The following is an 18,905-nucleotide window of genomic DNA, read 5'->3' as shown; positions in this document are numbered from 1 at the left end:
TTGGGTGTGTTGTGATCTTACAACCATGTCGATTTCTCCATCACTAAACACAAACAATCTACAAATTATCTCTCGTCCACCTCAAATATTACCATACTATTTTAGTTAATTACAACAGCAAGTAGCGATTAGACCATTATAGATAGCGGAGCGCAGGGCGCAGCGACTCCTCGAGCATCATTGCTTCTCTTCACCGCCATCTTCGTTGGTGGCGCTGCCGGCATGGTCTCCCTGCCATGCCCAAACGATGTCCTTCAACCCTGGGCGGACGTCCTCTTCGCAGAACTTGTTGTAGTCCGAGGTTTCGCCTGAAAGCTTCGAGAACTCCACCACTGCCACCTCGGCCGCCACCTCAAACACCTCTGCCGTCACCCCCAGCCGCCCCTTCCACCCGTCGTTCTTCCTCTCCATCTTCACCTTGAACGGCTTCGTCCTCTCTACAGCGAACCCCAACCCCCGTCCCACCCTCTCCAGTCGCTCCAGAATGGCAGCTGCGGGCAACCGCGACGTGAACACCGTCCCCGCCGGCCGCCGGTTCTCGAACAAGCTCGACAGGTCGAACCCGGATGACAAGGAGGAGATGAGCTCGAACGCGTTGTAGAACCTAGGCGTCCCCGGTTTCTGCTCCTCGACCTCAGCCGGTGCCGCCTCCGCTTGCAGCGGAAGGACGGGGTTGGGATCCTTGCGGTACGTGCCCTTGTTGAACCATGGGTGATGCATGATGGCATCGATGGAGATGCGCTTCTCCGGGTCGGCGACGAGGAGGCGGGACACGAGGCGGCGAGCGTCGCCAGAGAACCAAGGCGGGATCTGGTACTCGGCCTTGAGCACTCTGCGGTACATCCGCATCAAGTTGTCGTCTCGGAAGGGCAGGAAGCCGGCGAGGAGGACGTAAAGGATGACCCCGCATGACCAGATGTCGGCCTTGGCGCCGTCATATCCCTGGCGACGGAGGACCTCTGGCGCCACGTAGGCGGGAGTACCGCACTGGGTGTGGAGAAGCCCGTCGTGGCGGAGCTGCTCCGGGAGCGCAGAGAAGCCGAAGTCGGAGACCTTGAGGTCACCATTGTGGTCGAGGAGGACATTCTCGAGCTTGAGGTCGCGATGGGAGACGCCTCGGCTGTGGCAGAAGCCGACGGCGGAGATGAGCTGGCGGAAGTTGCGGCGGGCTTGGTCATCGGGGAGTGGCCCCCGAACGACGCGCGCAAACAGCTCGCCGCCGCGGACGTACTCCATGACGACGAAGATGCGGGTCTTGGTGGCCATCACCTCCCGGAGCTCCACCACGTTAGGGTGGCGGACGAGGCGCAGCACCGAAATCTCCCGCTTTATCTGCTCCATCATCCCGGCCTCCACTCGGATCTGGTCCTTGTTTATGACCTTAATGGCCACGCTCTCGCCGGTCCGGAAGTCGCGACCGTGGTACACCTTGGCGAAGGTGCCCTTCCCCAGGACCCGCCCCATCTCGTACTTGCCCAACACCAGGCTCCGCGCCTCGCTGCACGCATCCTCCGCCTTCTTCCCCATTCCACTTCTCATCTCCTCCCCTCCCCCTCCTTTTTCTGTTCTCGACTAAAGACACGAACTTTGCATCACCATGGAACAAAAACAGAGACTTCGCTACACCTCCCCTGTCCTCCTCCTCTGTTTTCCAAGTTTTGTACTACAAGAATCTGTCGCAAAGGAGGGAACGTTACCCAGCCTCTGCTCTCTCCTCTGTCGACATTCCAGAGGAAAGAACCTGGCATCCGAGTCTTGGAAAAAGGAGAGATTTTGGCACTTTCTTCACCCTGCCTTTTTTATGAGTGGTACGAATTCACGGCCGTCGACTGCTCTGCTTTCTCAGTTGGGAGAAAGGTGGGACTTTTTAAGGGAGTATGGCGGAGAATGAAGTCGTGGGAAGGCTTTGAATGACTGGGGCGGCGAACGGTGGGCGGGAGACAGCGATCAAAGAGCGGAATCGGGAGATGAATCGAATCGAAGGCCTCCGGTTTTGGGCGGAGAGTTTCGGGGAAGAAGGAGAGCGCGTGCGCTAAACATAACATATTAGAGAGAGACAAGATGATATGCCCTATCTATTGGAGGGGGCGCAGTCAGGCAGCCAACGCGAGGCCGCCACGCGTCGACAAAGGTGGGGCCCGTTCCCTCAGCATAATTAGAGGAGTGCGTCGTCGTTTATGTATCATTACCACAGTGCTAAGATTCGTTTTGACGTCATGATCACGATGATCGAAGCCTACGTAGGCATTAGGGAAGGCAAATGCAGTGTGCCGTGCAGGAACCTATGCTGTTAGGAGGCTTCCATTGACGCCCCTCTCATGAATGAGATATCGATCACTGAACTGCGACTTAACTCCTCGTCTTCTTCGTAGAGAGATGTATCCATTATATGCTTCATGTCGCCAAGAACACATCTTCTCTGAGCATCTTCAACCTAGGCATATTCCTCAGTGTTCTCCATTATTATGGTGACCCTCTGATGGACTCCTGCAACGTTTCTTATGTCCGAAGGCCTTCATCATTGCCGGCACAACAAATGGCATTGCGTGCAGTGTCCTCTTTTCTCCAGATTTATTGGATAGAATTCATGTCGTCCGATCTCCATCTGGTTGACCATGTGAGCCACAATAATTCAGGAACAACTAGAGAAAGCAGTCCTTAAACGCAACTAGAGAGAGAGCGAGAGGGAGAGAGAGAGAGAAATTTGTCATCTTGGAAGGGCTGGCAGTCGCTTGTGAGTTCCAACAATAAGGGATGAGCCTATTTTTGTATCATTAAGATTGAAAAGGAAATAAGATTAGAATTATGAAATATTAGGATTATTTTGTCTACACAAGAGAAGAAATTTTATTTTATTTTCTTCTTTAAGCATTTCCTTTCAAATAATCCCTAAACTATATGCAAGATGACAACTTATCTCTTAATTTTCTTGTTGCTGTTTAATTATGTTGGAAATGAACATCTACTGATTTTACAGTGTAATTACTTTTCATTCTCTATTCAATCATATGTGCATCGGATTGACCGCAAACTTTAGCATATTTACCTCAATTTTTGGAGTATCTAATGAAGAGTTTGAAGAAAAGGAACAGAGAGGAAGGCAAAATAAAAGAATTACTTGTAATTAAAAGGGTATTTGGCCAAATAAAAAGAAAGATTGCATATAAAACAAATCTCTTTTTAGGAATCACTTTTCCCTTACAAAATATACTTTTTCAAAAAAATTTAACAGCTCATAAATAGGATCTCTGTAAACCTCAAGTCATTCATAGGGTGATGGCCACAGATCTGTTCATGTTGATGCCTGATTGGGGTTGGTGTCACAGAATATGATGAATAATTGTCCTTGAGGACAATGTTGCTTATGTTTCTGTTTCTCATTGTCATTTGATTAAGTATCATTACAGAACTGACAAATGTTTTGACACTCATTGAGGAAGACAGAAGCTTTAGCAAACAGATGTTTCTTTGTCTCTCAGGAGTACACTTTGTCTGTACTGTGTACTCAGATGACTTGACAGAACTACATGTTGCAGCTGAAATGAGTCCCTAAAAGAAGATCTAAAGCAATCACCAACAGAAGAAGTGATGTAGTTGTTCCTTAGTTGCTTCAGTTATTGGCTATTTGATTAGTGTATAATCTTTCAGTAAAATGAGCAGTATTGGAGTTAGATTGTGTAAATGGATCATCTCTAGACCTTAAAGATGATGATGGCGCTTAGATCAACCTCAGAGACACAGAGGATGTTGCCAGTCTCAGATTTGGCAGCCATTAAGTTCTGCGATTAGAGAGTTTTAGTTCTTTGATTCAACAACAGTACCTCTTTTGGTTGTGGCTTCTCATCCAAGAAGAAGCTACCTCTATGGCACGTCCTTCTCATCGAAAGCAAAGGCTTTGTTGCGTGTAGTATTTATTCCATGAAATTTGAGACTATACTCTCTCTCTCTCTGTGATAATAATATGACATTACAGCAATCATTTCAAACAAAAAGGTGCAGTGCTGATTGTCATTGTCGCGTGAAACGTAGGATACAAACCCTAACTAATATATGATTGTTAAAGGTTTGCCTGAGCGATTTCATTAGTGGCTTTGAGTTTAGGTATTGTTTCCTTCAGCTTTGGTTGGTTCTGCACTCAATTTTCTTCGGCAGCAACAGCTCCTTCCAGCAAAATGATCCAACAACGACAATCATGTTCTTCTTTGCAGAAAAAGAGAGAGGTCATATCATTAGCTCCAAAAGGTTGAAGCTTCAGTAATGATATTTATTATGAACCTAATTAACATTGGACTTTTTTTTTAGAAGATCATGTCATGTTGCGATAATATATATCATCTGTGACGATGATGAAAGTTCGGATCGGAGATCTGAACCCTAAGTTCGTCCTAAGAAGAAAGATGCTCGACGCGATGCCTTCTACGACTGTCTCAAATGTGCTCAGTAAGCCTCAATAATGCAGTTCTGGTCACTCTCAAATCAACCGGATAAGGCACTGACAGTGAAGGCAGATGATGGACTGATGGCATGGTAGGACCTAAGGATGCATCACCTGCTGCATGTTGTTCTGCTTCTTCTTCTTCTTCTTCTTCTTCTTCTTCTTCTTCTTCTTCTTCTCTTCTTCTTCTTCTTTCTCAGATGCCAAAAGTAGAAGAGCAGGAATGAGTCGGCTGATCAGGGATACATCAGTTGTCAGATTCTGAAATGTATTTGCTAGTGTGATTGATATCCACTAAATTTCCTTTCCTATCAGAAATCAGTTCGTTTGATCCTGATAGCGTTATCATTCAAGGAGCTTCATTGTTTAGGTTTGCATTCATGTCCACCTGTTCTTCCATGTTTTCCTTGATATCATAGATCACTTGTGATCCATGATGCTGTTTAATTCATTCTATAGCTTCAATTTGATTTTTATTTCATAAGCATAACAATAGCGGGTTCGTTTATCAGATATAAAATATATTATATATTACCACAACAACAAATGATTTATCTTTATTAAAATATATATAAGAGAGTAGAGACATTTCAAAACTAAAAACTCATATTATGAAATCACTTTTCCTTTTTGGCTCTACCTTATTTCTCCTCTTGATTATATGTCTAGAACATTATATGAATCCTTTATTTATAGAGGATCGAGGATTAAAGCGATTAGACTCAAGACTTTGAGCCCATCTATAATAGAAATATGACTTCTAAATCAAAATCATATCTAAGCATAATGTTTGATTTAATTTTTTAATAGTTTTACCATCTCTAAATTAAAAATAAATATAATCATATCTGATTTTTTTCTTATAAATTTATAAATTATTATTTTTAGCTCGAAAAAATTGACTATCAGGTTGTTTGGGGTACCACAAGTTCAAATAAATTGTCTTCACTCGATATTATGATAATAGTACAAATATATAGGAAAGCTCATTATATCGTGATATATCGTTTGATATAGACAGTATATATCGATTTGATAAGGAATCAATATAAGCGATGCATATCGATTTAATACAATTCGATATAGACCATATTAACAGTCAATCGATGGATAATAACTTGTTGATTTAATTATTGACCACATGGTCAATGTTCTAAATTTTCTTTTTCTAAATGTATTTATTGCCCATCACAATGTTTTATAATATATCGATTGGAATATGAGCAAGGTGTTACACAATCATTATAAGATTCATGAACCTAACAATTCGTCAATTATTTGATGGATAATATGAACGGAGAACAGCATAGGTGACATGAGTGGAACATCCGAGTCCATGATTTGCTCAAGCCATGCCAAATTGGTGTGGGTGTCACGTAAACAAATTATGAATGCTTGACATGGTGGATGGATCTCATGTTTGCCTTTAGGATCTCATCAATCATGGGTGGACGGATTCTCACTCTATAATTTTTCATCACTAATTGAAACCACTATTTATGACGCCTAAGTAGAGATATCGATGTGGAGAAGCTCAGTCGAGAAGTTGAACCCGAGCAAGTTCCTAAGTAGGAAACATACATTATCTCATATAGATAAAACCATAGCTCACAAAATGGACATTTTATTTCTTTTGAGTGTAGAGGTAAGCCTAGACAAAAATGTCTAAAAATAAATAATCAAATATAAATTAGAAGAAGAACTGATATAAGATTTATTTAGTTCGACATTTTGATTTATAATACCGTAGAAAACATTTTAAATATTTAATTACATAAAAATAATCTTAAATTAACTTAAGCTCGAAATCCCTTGTTTCTTTAAATATATGAGAGAAAAAAGTATTTGACTTATTTTTCTTCTATGCCTCTCCCCATCAAAATCGTAAGTAAGATATATATATATATATATATATATATATATATATATATATATATATATATATATATATATATATATACCAAATAAATTATTTGAATCTACTCTAAAGAAAATACTTGTGGAGCTTAATTAGTCAAAACCTTATACGAGGCTTGATTCAATGCAAACTTAAGTGGGTCCCATCGCATGATACCATGTCACCATCACGGGTCACTTCACCAACTCCCTGATTGAGGACTCACACCTAAACTAATCTTGAAACTATTTTGTCTATAATAACCCATCAATTATGTTGTCTCCAACTATATCGAACTCATATTGGAAAGGGTTCATGTGAGGTGATGAGACGTTTGGGAGAGCCCACAAGACCATGCGAAGTGGAGTGCAGACAATGATTTGATGGGTGGGTGAGTTGACGGCCTCGACGCATTGTCCAACCCACCCATCGGAACGTGTACTCTTCGATCGGAACGACAGGGGGAATCGATTCTGATGTCCGTTCACCCACACATCTCCCAACAGTGCTCCCCCAAGTGATGAAGACGTAGCCATCTGCCAAACTTGATGGCCATTTCATTGAATGCACTGCCCTAATCAAGAATGGAATTAATGACTTCAAAAGCGAATGGTTAGGTTTGCCATGTCAATTGCATCTTTCGGAGAGTAATTGAGATGGGTGTGACTCCACCATCAATCTTATATAACCATCTTAGGCTTATATATTCCATATATGTGAGTCGGTGATCCATTATCGATAACTCGAAAGTTTAATATTTTAAATAATTGATTCGAATTTAAAAAAATTAACGAGTTATTATATCAAGAAGATGATGATAAATAATATTAAATTGATTTGGTATTGATTGAAAAGCTCGATTAGAAAGAAAATACCTATAGTATTAAAATCAATATTGAGCTATCACTACTGAGTTAGGCCTCGAATGCGCTATGACAAAATTTCATTCTAATTATATTTCTTCATTGGTAAGGATGTTAATCTTTTAAATAAATTAAATCGTAATACCCCAAGTGTAATTTCATATGAGAAATAAGTAATCATCTGAGTTGAGTTGGTCTATTGAGATTTGATAATCCTAATATCAATAATTTAAGCTTCAGTAGATTATTTTGTATGCATAACAAAGTTAACAAGTTAATCATTCTATATATATGTATGTATATATATATATTATAAATACGTCTTATTTGGCTTGAGTTGCATATATTGATGTCATTTTTTTGGTGGATTTCATTTTTGTGATATGGTTAATTGCAATAGCAACATCATATCCTTTTTCATCTTTGTTACGACGAGGGAATCAAGGAACGTCCGAGTTGAGTTCGGTCCAATTTATCTGATCCATTTGGTAGGATGGGAAGAAGAAAGAAGTCTGGTGATCGATCGGCAAAGACTATCTATGATGTAATGGCCAAAAGAACAGCCAGCGAAAGTACATTTCGGAGGGCATATCCTTCCCAACCTCGAACTTTATGGATGTCCACATGTGAGTTTGGCATGAATTCCAAGTCGAAAAGCAAAGGGGAATTTATGGTTTCAGATCGCACTATCCACACACGTAAGACTACCATAGCATTTGATGCCATCTAAAGTCTATAAACTGACCTTTGAGTACTTCTCCAACTATGTTGTAGTAAAGGATTATATATATATATATATATATATATATATATATATATATATATATATAGAAAGATAATAATAATAATATTTAGGATTAAAAATATAAAATTATTTTATATGTTAATAAAATAACTTAATTGATTGATTCATCATATCATATAAAAAAAGTACTGCCAACATTCATTCCTACGCCAACCTGTCGCCTCTTCAGCGACGCCTTTAAAAGAATGAAAGGAACAGGTATTGCTCTACGTATGTGTATCTCCGACACAGGTCTCCATCCATCCCTCACCTCTCAGTCTACGACTCGACAACATAAATTTGCAGGGAGGAGCAAGCCGCCCTGTGAAGCTCTCTCCTCTCTCTGCCGGACTGACGCCTGCAGGGAATGACGCAGCATGACGAGGAGATCAAGCCCTGATCTCGCTTGCAAGCGCAAGCAGCACGCCGGCCGCAGCTGCCACCGCAAGCACGTCGAAGACGGGTAGCCAGGTGTTCTTCTTCTTCTTCTTCTTCCTCCTCTTCTTGCTCCCTTCTTTTCTCTTCTGTTTCTGCGTGAGGAATCGAGGTAGACGCTTGGCGAGCTGTGTGCATGGAGGAACTGGAACTGCCCCCGGAGTCCGAGGGCAAAGGCGTGCTGCGTGGCCGCTATGAGCTCGGGCGCGTGCTCGGGCACGGCACCTTCGCTAAGGTTTACGCCGCCCGCGACCTCCGCACCGGGGCGAGCGTCGCCATGAAGGTGGTGGCTAAGGAGAAGGTGCTCCGCGCGGGGATGGTCGAGCAGGTGAAGCGGGAGATCTCTGTCATGCGGGTTGTTCGTCATCCTAACATCGTAGAGCTCCACGAGGTGATGGCCACTCGCTCCCGCATCTTCTTCGCCATGGAGCTCGTCCGCGGTGGCGAGCTATTCGCCCGCATCGCCCGTACCGGCCGCCTTCGCGAGGACGCAGCCCGCCGCTACTTCCGCCAGCTGGTCTACGCTGTCGACTTCTGCCACGGCCGCGGGGTGTACCACCGCGACCTTAAGCCCGAGAACCTACTCCTGGACGACGCCGGCGACCTCAAGGTCGCCGACTTCGGGCTCAGCGCCTTGTCCGACCACGCCCGCGCAGATGGCCTTCTGCACACCGCGTGTGGCACGCCGGCGTACGTGGCGCCGGAGGTCATTGGCAAGAGGGGCTACGACGGCGCCAAGGCCGACCTCTGGTCCTGCGGCGTCATCCTCTTCGTCCTGCTCGCTGGCTACCTTCCCTTTCAGGACGACAACCTCGTCACCATGTACCGGAAGATCCACCGCGGGGACTTCCGCTGCCCGCCTTGGTTCTCCTCCGACGCCCGCCGGCTCGTCACAAAGCTTCTCGACCCCAACCCCAGCACGCGGATAACGGTGGCGAAGCTGGTGGAGATGACCTGGTTCAAGAAGACGCCGATTCCGCGACCAACGTCTGCCACGGAGGAGGCGGGTGAGAAGGGGAAGAAACAGGAAGCGACGGCGGACGAGCCGGAGACACTGAACGCCTTCCACCTGATCTCGCTGTCGCAGGGGTTCGACCTGTCGCCCCTGTTCGAGAAGGAGGGGCGGGGGCGCAGGGACGACGGGATGCGGTTCGCGACAAGGGAGACGGCCGAGGGGGTCGTGGCGCGGCTGGAGGGGGTGGCGGCTCGGGCCGGGGGAAGTTTCCGGGTGACGAGGAGCGGGGCCGCGGCGGTACGGCTGGAGGGGCCGGAGAGCGGGCGGAAGGGGCGACTGGCTGTTGCCGCGGAGATCCTGGCGGTGGCGCCTTCGGTGCGGATGGTGGAGGTGAGAAAGGCCGGCGGTGATACCCTCGAATACCAGAGCTTCTGCTGCGACCAACTCCGCCCGGCGCTCAAAGACATCGAGTGGGCGGCCCCCGCCGCCACCGTTGATTCCCGATCCACGGCCTCTTGATCGGTGGGCCCATCTTGTCGACCACTAATTATTATTATTATTATTACTGTTAATATTATATATTAATTTGGACAATAGTCTCTCTGTCTATTCTCCGTTTTGGCCCACCGTTCGGGAATTACACCGTGCATTTCTCCATTGTTCTTCTGTTCCTCACATCGCTTTGCAGGTCGCAGTTGCGTGCTAAAATGGAGAAGACAGAGGTATCTCTGTGGTCGCTCCCCTCACCATCGCTCGACGATCCGCATGTGCATCATTTAGTGTGTCGTATCTATCGCACGCACCGTGTGGTGTCTCATATTCCGTGGCGGATAACCATCGCATTCTTGCTGAGTAAGAGCTCCTTTTTCCCTCTGCCTTGTTCTGTCAACATACTCGGCTTACGACGTTGAAGTATGCTGTTGATATCAAGAGGAAGTGTGTTGTGATCATATGGAGATGCAGTTGATGAGAAGGTCACTGCGACAGGAAGCATCATGACACACGAAAGTGAAGCGTCTATTCCCCTTCAGATGCATTCAAAAGAAACCCACACCTGAAAGCCGTTCATCCTCCCCTCATCTTCCTTCGGATGCTCAGTCCAATAATTGACCCTGAAGCCATCTCAGCTTAGACTCCAAATGGCATGATACTTCTCGCGCACACAGGTGCGGCACAGTGGTCGATCACCAGCTCGATTCACGTCCTTCCAAGGCCGGGGAGTCATGTCCCGCGACAGGAGGCCATAACACGCTCCGCCTCTGTCCTCAGGTCACAGCAGCAGGGCTCAGAGTAGCTTTCGGTCCCCTCGAGCCTCGAACCAACAGAGCATCCTTCCTTGCTTTGGATGGATCTCCATGGCCTGTCTTCTTTTTCCTGCATGGAACAGCCAAGTGGTGGCTGCTCTGGTGAGTTCATATGGGTTGCATGTGATCCGCCAGTACAGTCTGTGAACTGGTTCTGATACTGAAAGCTAATGCTGGACATCAAGCAATCGTTTCGCCCTACTGTGAATTGCATTAGCTTTTGCCATGGAATACGACCAACATTTCTGTGAACAGCGCATGGGGTAATCGAATCCTTCCATCACTTCGGGCAGGCCTTGTAATCGTTCATCGAGTTTGGACCTCACAAGGAGCAGGTCCAGCGTTTGCTGTGTTGAATACACGATGCTTCATGTGGATCAAAGCAATACGTATATTAAGTGGATCAAAGCCCATAATAATTGGATGTATTTATGTGCTCCAAATAATTAAGCATCTTAATTAAGAAAGTCCTACCATTAGGAAGATGTAAAACCTTCTTCGAATACATATTGAATACTTACCGCTTACTTTGACGATATATCATCCTAAGCTTGAATCTTATTTAAATGCTGAAATGCTTTGACGATATATCACGATTAATCGTTTTAATCCTTTCTCAACTTGCATCAATCAAATGATCCCTACCCCACTCAACTCCCTGCATAGCTCCAAGGCGCATTATTGACCCCCGCCAACCCACAAAGAAGACCATTGTGGAGCACTGCAACATGATGGCCTCACCTTTCTGATCAATCCTTGCATGCCTGCTAAGGAGAAGACATATAAAACTTGAATCACTGACATGAAACAGTATTCTGGTGAATCTATAGGAGAGACACATTCTTTTAGTTCATATTAGTTTGGAAATCATATTTATAGACACAAAAGTGTAAGTTGTATAGATAAACTTTACCTGATACTTCCACTGTCAGTGAAAGCATTTTTCAGCATGCGATGAACCGAATAAAACAGCATGCATCTATCAGTCATGTCTCTTCTCCAACTTTCTGAGGCCAGATGCAGTCTTGCAGGAATAATGATGCCCAAGATATGGCCAAACACAGCAAACCCTAGAGACCTGTGATCCACAGAGAACCCTAAAGTGATGCTTTTGGAATTCCATTTGTGGTCTCAGCATTAGTTCGACTATGAGATGGTGACCAAGCCGTTATTCTGTTGATTTCATGAACTGGGCCATGAACAAACGTGAAGTAATAGATTCCAAACTGATGGTATATGAGTTAAGGGTTCTCATGATATATTACAGGATAAAAAGTTACAGTATCAAGGACTCTTTTCTTTCTCTCCTTTCTTTTTGCATATGAACCATAAAATATAAGTTTCAGTGCTTAGAGAATCCCATGAATGTGTCATGTAAAGCATTTACCAGAACCGTCCAAGCAAGAACACTAGGAGCCACTTGTACTTTGGCTTCAGTCTTAAGCCCATGCCATGAAGAACGCTGGGGACGAATGTTACTGTACTCTTGCAGTGAGGTAGAAGGTGTTATCAGCACTTGCTGCCTTTTAGACGGGAAGCTGTCTGTGCAATATATAGGCATTCCCCTAATTTCTTCTGGACTCCAACGACCAACTGTTGTTCCAATAATTTTTTGTGCTATGCAATGAGAATTCAACTATTTTGACATGCAAATCCGTTGGAGCAGTTTTCGCATGACTCAAATCTACTCAAATTTAATATGTGGAACTTGAATTGCTAGGAACTTTTTGGATAGGTTTCGAACACAGAGTTGAAAGAAAGATTAGGCTTATATCTAAGAAAGTTATCAGTGTCACAATCCTGTAACTCGGATTTCTCGAGTTACAATTACAAGAAATAATGGGATTGTGATACCCAAAAGTCAATGCTCCCTCTCGAGAGTTTGACTTATATCTTGGATCAGTATCTTAAATCATGACATTCATAAGAAGACATTTGCCTATCACAGGGTTTTCCAGTCTCTTTCAGGAAGATACCAAGAACACAAGTATTCAACTATTGTAAAGATAGTAGAGCATCCTTCAAGAATATTTGCTGTACTGTTCATGTCCTGAAATATATAATTTGTCGGAACATCTCAAAGTTAATCATCCATAGTGATTTTCCTCCAATAGCAGCAGCTTTTAGATTCTTAATTCATTCATCTCCGGTGTCTCTCCTATAACTAGTGAAGAAGAAGAAGAAGAAGAAGAAGAAGAAGAAGAAGAAGAAGAAGAAGAAGAAGAAGAAGAAGAAGAAGAATAAATAAATAAAAGATAACAGGTTGATCATTGAGTTTCCTAGAGATTATAATGGTATAATTATAAGTATATATACATCTCTCTCCAGAAAATTTCATGCTAGTTGATGCTTTGGTCTTAAAATGCAGTAAGAAATGAATCCAAGCAGAAGAAAGCTGGATTCCAATTCTGTAACAGTGCTTGGTGAGAAGGATTCGATGTTCCATATAGAGAATTCTAGTTGGAGTGCCAAATGGGCTTTCTTGCATTGACCATTGACTTGAGCACCTCAACGTATCCAAAGCTCATTCATCAAAGTGACATTTCCTCGCTCCGAATCTAAAGCAATCTCACGTCCTTCTAAGCAGCTGCGTTAAACTACTAATAAATCGGTGAACAAAACCACGTAGAAAGACAACCGTCTTGATCCTGTCACTCTCGTGCTCTCTCGTGGTCCAATCAAGCCCATGATTCGATTCCGGTCAAATCAAACGGCTGTGGTTTGATGCTGCGTCCCGTTACACGTGCCCGCCACGTTGCCACCACAGACGCACCTCGCGGGGCCCGCGAGAGTGACGCTCGTGGGGAGTGTAGTTGCGGACGCGAAGCCTATTCTTTCGCCGAGGACGCGAATCGACGGTTGATCATGCGCACAAATGTACTGCTGTTGTTGGGCGTACACAAAGAACGATGTCGAGCCAATCAGCGGTCGACAGGCGTACATGTTCCCTTCTTTCCATGTAACAGAACATCTACGGGAGAGAGAAGAGTGGCCTCGTCGTTAGCCTTCTTGACGGGGTGGTTACAGGGCACACGTGCGAAGCCACGAAGTGGGGTTCGGTGAGGGTGGAGACTGGAAACCCTAGATCGAAGCTGCTCTATATAATGAGGAGGAAGAACAAGGGGGCGAAGCAAAGAGAGAAGAGGATCGATCGGATCTGGATCCTCCTCCTCTCGTTTCTCCTCCTCCCCTCATCTCTGAAATCATCAGATTTGCTGAGTTTTTGGTGTTAAGGAAGTCTCATCTCTCTCTCTCTTTTTGCGTTTGTTTTGCGTGAACGGTATGTGGGCTGACAGAAGAGAGTGAGCACACAGCGGTGATTGCATCGATCTGATGCCGTTCCTGTTGCGTGCTCATTTCTCTTTCTGTCAGCTCACCCTATCTCTTTCTCTCCCACAACAGCACAGCACCGAACACTTGTAGCATGCTCTAAAGTAGGTTGAAAACAAGTGTCGATTAGAGAGGAGAGAGGTTGGTGGGCGGTGGACTTCTGGTCTCTCTCTGGAGAGATGCCACGAGTGAGTGGAGTTCATTTCTTTTTTCTCTGGAAACTGAGATCCTGTTGTTTTATCTTATTTACTGGATGATCTGTTTATATTTTTCTCTGTTTCTGTTCCTGGACTTGTCTACATCTGTCTACTATCAGGTGTCTCATCTGGCCCGGATAACCATGGCGAAAGGACGGATTTCCAAGGTGAAGGGGAAGTACTCGGTACATGAACTATTAGGGCATGTTTATGGTACTTTCTTTCCATTCTCAATCTACCTCGTTTCTGCTTTTCTTTGCTTCTCATTTCGGCATGCTTCGTCTGTGGGCTATCTGTACATTGAATCGAGATGGGAAATCTGTGTGACGAATGAGCGGCGAGGAAGCATGACTTTTGAGATGCATCCGTCTCGTTGGGGGACGGATCTGTTCATCGGAAACCACTCTTTGACTGATGCTATATTCTTTCAGCCCTCTCTCTCTCATCATGCTTAACCGTTGCTCATACGGATCCATTTTTTCGTATCTTGTTCTTTGAGATTTATAAGATCTGCAGATGTAGCTTTACAGAAGTTGTTGTGGCTCCATGGTAAGATGGATCTCGAGATTTTCAAGCTAATCCTTTCATTTTACCTCCAGCAGGTGCAGAAAGAAGTGGATCTTAGCAGAAACATTCGGATCTGTGTTCTATCATAGGGTAGCTCTTTTTCACTACTCTTTCTGATGCGTTTTCGCTACTCTCTTGAGTTTATCGTTGTAGTAGTTTCATATTTCATGAACAGTTTTCTAAATCTATACTTGTCATTGGCTGCTTTTCCTTCAAGTCCTCTTGCAATGATTCTACTTGGTTATGAACGCATGATCTGCAGCTATGACTCATTTCTTGGATCTATGCGGTCTCTCATCTTTATCTTTTGGATAGCTACTGTTGAAAGTTTGTCTCACATAATGAATATATCCAGATATGGTTGTCCATTCTGAATATTTTCTTTTTTTGCCCCTTGAAGACGATATCATTCCATGGTTGATGCATTCTCTCCCAATGTTATATTTCCTTAACGGTTGTGGTGAATCATAAACTGCCCTTAATAGAATTTTTTGGATTCATTAGCTTAGAGAAATGTTGATCGAGCCAACTATATCTAGCTTTAGTGTCGGTTCTGCTTTGGTCAACCATAGGCACCATGTTCTTTGATCAACGGCTTGCTTGTTTGGCTTTGTGTTTCCAAGTAGGCTCGATTATGAAGTAAGAAACGTGTTGTCGTGATAAGGCCTAGGTAAGTTATTTATCAGACATTGAGTGCCCGGAATATTATTCATAGCCTGTAATTTTATGTGAAATTTTCAATTCAGAAACATCGAAGAACGAATTGGAATTCTATTTTTATTTTGAATGAGGGTTTCTCAGGGTATTTGAGTCAAATCCTAAAAAGTAATATCCTTCTTTTCTTGGGTAGAATTTGATTTTGCTAATAAATAGCGATTAATTGAGATGTGACTTAATCTTACCATTGCTCATTCTTGGTAATGAAGAACATGAGTAAAATTACTCGGTCAGTAATTTTGGGGACCATAGAGCAGCAGCAGGTTACTGATAATGAGAAACGATCATAATATATTAATTTTGCATTTTTTCATTAGTTTTATGATTTCAGCACATATTCACTGAAATTGTCTTTTTTTTTCTTTTTCATGTCACTGTGATTTGAAAATTTACATGTACTTCTACGTAAAAATCTTGAAATGCTTTCATTAAATAATAATTCATTCTTTAACTGCATTAGATGGTAGTAGGATCTGACAATCTCCTTTAATTCATATTTGCCCATGTTACGATTGAACATGCTTATAATATCCTTTGGTCTTCTCCATGTTTAAAATGAAATCAGTTTTTCTATGAAGTACTTCCATTCTATGGAAAATGGAAATTGTTCGAGGAATAAACAAAACATCTCTTCCAATTGATGAGGATAATCATGCAAATAACTAGTATTAAGCTATACTTAGAGATACGGATGAAGAGGTTGGTTGATATTTAATTTCTTTTCTATGACATTTTAGTCCGTACAACATGAACATGGGTACTTCGGTTAGATTGTCTAATATAATATTGTGATCAAGATGGAGTTTCCTTTTCTTGTGTGACGGAGCATTTGTTAGTCCAATGAGTTAGTTCAGGATACCTATGTTTGATGTTTGAAGACCTTGATTTATTAGCAAATTGATAGAATACTTCAGAAGAGAAGTAGTTATGCAGATTACACAGTCAATGGAAATAGAAACGAAAAAGGTGGTAATTATTGGCAATTGAGGTCAAACAAGATTGATAGTCTCATATTGGTGGCAACTAGCTTGTTCTTGCTACATGTCATTCTAAACTAAAAGTCTATTTCTTTATGTGGACATGCTAAATCAAGTTTACCCTTGTTTACTTTCTGTTTTTGTAACGTCATTTCTTGTCTTCCCCACCTATAAATGTCTAGTTTTAATATTTTATAATTTCGTTTATTCATCCCTATAAATGATGAAAGCTATTATAAACTTCTTTGTTTATCTTGTCTCTCATTTGAACACTAGTCTCTCATGTAAATGTCCTAAGACAGTGGTTCAACCAAAATAAGTTTTAATCAATTTAAAAGGATTTTGAATTCGGGGATTGCATTTGTTAATTCATTGAATGAAGAGGTTTATTTTTGTGAATGGAATTAGTGGTTTTATCAATTGCCATTTCTGATCATGTAAATCATGTTGCTGATTCTTCATTCCTTTCGTTTACCTTCTGTAATCTAACCTGTTAGGTTAACTAGTAATCTTCATTGTTTCTCTTAATAATTAGTCATTATTACTCCTTTCTAGAATTGTACCAGAACTCTAATCTAATTTAAGTTACGTTAGTCCAAGTTGATATCAGATTTGGTTGTCTAACTCGGTCATCTTGAGAATCAACAAACCCTTCTCTGCCTTTCAAAAACACTTGAGGGTTCAATTTGTCGATTGATTGTGGGTTCTGACTTTCCAAGTCAAGTAAAAGGATTGGATTTGATGAGGTCTTCCTTCGATACTGAAGTCAATATTCGACACTAAAATCTATTTACTTTTTTTTTTTTTCATTGTAACAATCTAACTATAAGGCGAAATAATCTTTTTTCGTAGTTTATAACTTTGTTTGTCATATTATAAGAGGCATGCATAGTTTTTCATTCTCATTAGCTTTTTCTAGCTACTTAGTTGGCCTGGATATTTTCTCCAGATTTTTCAGAATATTGACTTGGTCAGGTTTTGGGTATTCCGAAACATTTTTGGTATTTGTATAGCATGAACCAAAGAACAATTCTACTTCTCTATATCAGTGAATCAGGAGGTATTTGCAAGAATGCAAGAATGCAACAATTCTATTCTCTATTTTAGAATCCCATTCAAGAATGCAGGTGCAAATGGTCAGTGTAAATGGTCAATGAGTATACACTGTATATCTAAGAACTTTGGAAAGATTGAGACATGAATACCGATATGCAGGCGGAAGAAGATGGTGAATCAGAACTCTGACACGAATTTGCGGTCGAGAGGGACGACAGGCAGATGTCCCTTCTCTTGGAGCACCTACGCTGTGTCCGCCGCAACATCAAATTTCTATGGATAATTGAAGAGTGGCAATGCTTGAAGTGTTCGACCGAGAGATTGTATTACTTGTCCGGCATTGAGTACTGAGGCCGAGCCCTGTGATCAATCCGTTCAAGCCCTCTCGGTAGAGCACCCTGTCGGTGCAGATGAAGCGCTTCCCGGCGGCGCTTTCCGCCTCGTATACCGGTGCGCGCGCGTCGGCAACATCCAGCACTTCGACGTACCTTTGCACCGCATTCACTGACGTCTTCACCGACCCGTCGAGGTAATTCACCACGTTACCCGGAACTGGCGTTTAGCGTCGGCTCCCTCTAATATCCGGCGCCATTGCTTGTTCCTATGATTTATATTGTACAACGGTTTCTTGTCATGATCAACGATGAATCATTCTCCTTTAATTTAAGAAAATAGATCAATTCAGTATTAGAATCATACGGCGTTGTCTGTGAGAGGGCAAACAGTGTGGAAGACGCCCTGACAACAATCAAAAGCAGCACGAAGAGCGTCGAAGTCGAGAAGGTCGGCCGCTTACTCTCAGCCTCTTTTGCGCCTTTCATCGCTTTGAGGTGCGCATTCTTTGGATCATCTCTTCTGTAAACAACGGAACTTGTAACAAGTAAATCGAAGGAAGCGGGTGTTCATCGGGCATCAGTACTTTCCTCACCTGTATTTATTAATGTTCCTTTTGCAGTATAAACCTTCTCCAAGAACAGCTTCACCAACCAGCAGGCGTTAAAGCCTCCGGCGCCCGTGAGACAAACAGTTCGGCCGTTGGTGCCATTTGCAGCTGGTGCGACATCACCGGCAACCATGTTGATGGTGACGAGGTGAAGATTAGAAGTGCATGATCCCAACAAAGGGAGATTCATAAAAGAAGAATAAACCACAGATAAATATATTTTAAAAAAATATTTGAAAATACTTACAAAACATCAATAAATTGTCTATTAATGAAGGATACTAAGTATCGAAAATTAGGTTTCCGTACAACTGACCGTCTCTCTGTCATTTCATACCATTACAACTTGTCTTCCTTTGTTCTAATCAACTTCAAAATAAACATAAATTTATTCATTAAAAAAATATTAACATTTCATTCTATGCAAAAGAAACTCCATTTATAG

At 42.8% G+C, this 18,905-nt stretch overlaps 3 protein-coding genes across 19 annotated transcripts; 2 read left to right on the top strand and 1 right to left on the bottom strand.

Moving 5' to 3' along the window:
- Positions 1-2,086, bottom strand: LOC103969091 (CBL-interacting serine/threonine-protein kinase 5-like). Its single transcript, XM_009382516.3, has one exon. The coding sequence runs from the start codon at positions 1,537-1,539 to the stop codon at positions 178-180; it is 1,362 nt and encodes a 453-aa protein (XP_009380791.2). The 5' UTR covers positions 1,540-2,086; the 3' UTR covers positions 1-177.
- Positions 2,087-8,211: 6,125 nt separating this feature from the next.
- On the top strand, positions 8,212-10,861 carry LOC103969089 (CBL-interacting protein kinase 6-like). 3 transcript variants are annotated; one of them, XR_010480823.1, is made up of 3 exons: positions 8,212-9,891; positions 10,065-10,221; positions 10,333-10,861. XR_010480823.1 is itself a non-coding variant. In XM_018820046.2 (2 exons), the coding sequence occupies exon 1, from the start codon at positions 8,551-8,553 to the stop codon at positions 9,886-9,888; it is 1,338 nt and encodes a 445-aa protein (XP_018675591.2). In that variant the 5' UTR covers positions 8,212-8,550; the 3' UTR covers positions 9,889-9,891; positions 10,058-10,861. The 3 variants fall into 3 exon arrangements, 1 of the variants encoding a protein (XP_018675591.2); XR_010480822.1 differs by having other exon boundaries at positions 10,058-10,221; XM_018820046.2 differs by having other exon boundaries at positions 10,058-10,861.
- Positions 10,862-13,766: 2,905 nt separating this feature from the next.
- Positions 13,767-18,780, top strand: LOC135596138 (uncharacterized). 15 transcript variants are annotated; one of them, XM_065087980.1, is made up of 7 exons: positions 13,767-14,191; positions 14,320-14,385; positions 14,803-14,857; positions 17,411-17,597; positions 17,677-18,046; positions 18,243-18,347; positions 18,473-18,780. In XM_065087980.1, the coding sequence occupies exons 5-7, from the start codon at positions 17,928-17,930 to the stop codon at positions 18,627-18,629; spliced, it is 381 nt and encodes a 126-aa protein (XP_064944052.1). In that variant the 5' UTR covers positions 13,767-14,191; positions 14,320-14,385; positions 14,803-14,857; positions 17,411-17,597; positions 17,677-17,927; the 3' UTR covers positions 18,630-18,780. The 15 variants fall into 15 exon arrangements, 12 of the variants coding, with proteins under 12 accessions (XP_064944052.1, XP_064944051.1, XP_064944044.1 ...); XM_065087979.1 differs by having other exon boundaries at positions 14,800-14,857; XM_065087972.1 differs by having other exon boundaries at positions 13,768-14,191; positions 14,320-14,413; positions 14,800-14,857.
- Positions 18,781-18,905: the final 125 nt, after the last annotated feature.

The sequence above is a fragment of the Musa acuminata genome, chromosome BXJ1-10, assembly GCF_036884655.1.
Source record: "Musa acuminata AAA Group cultivar baxijiao chromosome BXJ1-10, Cavendish_Baxijiao_AAA, whole genome shotgun sequence".
Taxonomy (NCBI): Eukaryota; Viridiplantae; Streptophyta; class Magnoliopsida; order Zingiberales; family Musaceae; genus Musa; species Musa acuminata.
The sequence above is the reverse complement of the archived record's forward strand: the minus strand, read 5'-3'. Positions and strand labels throughout refer to the sequence as shown.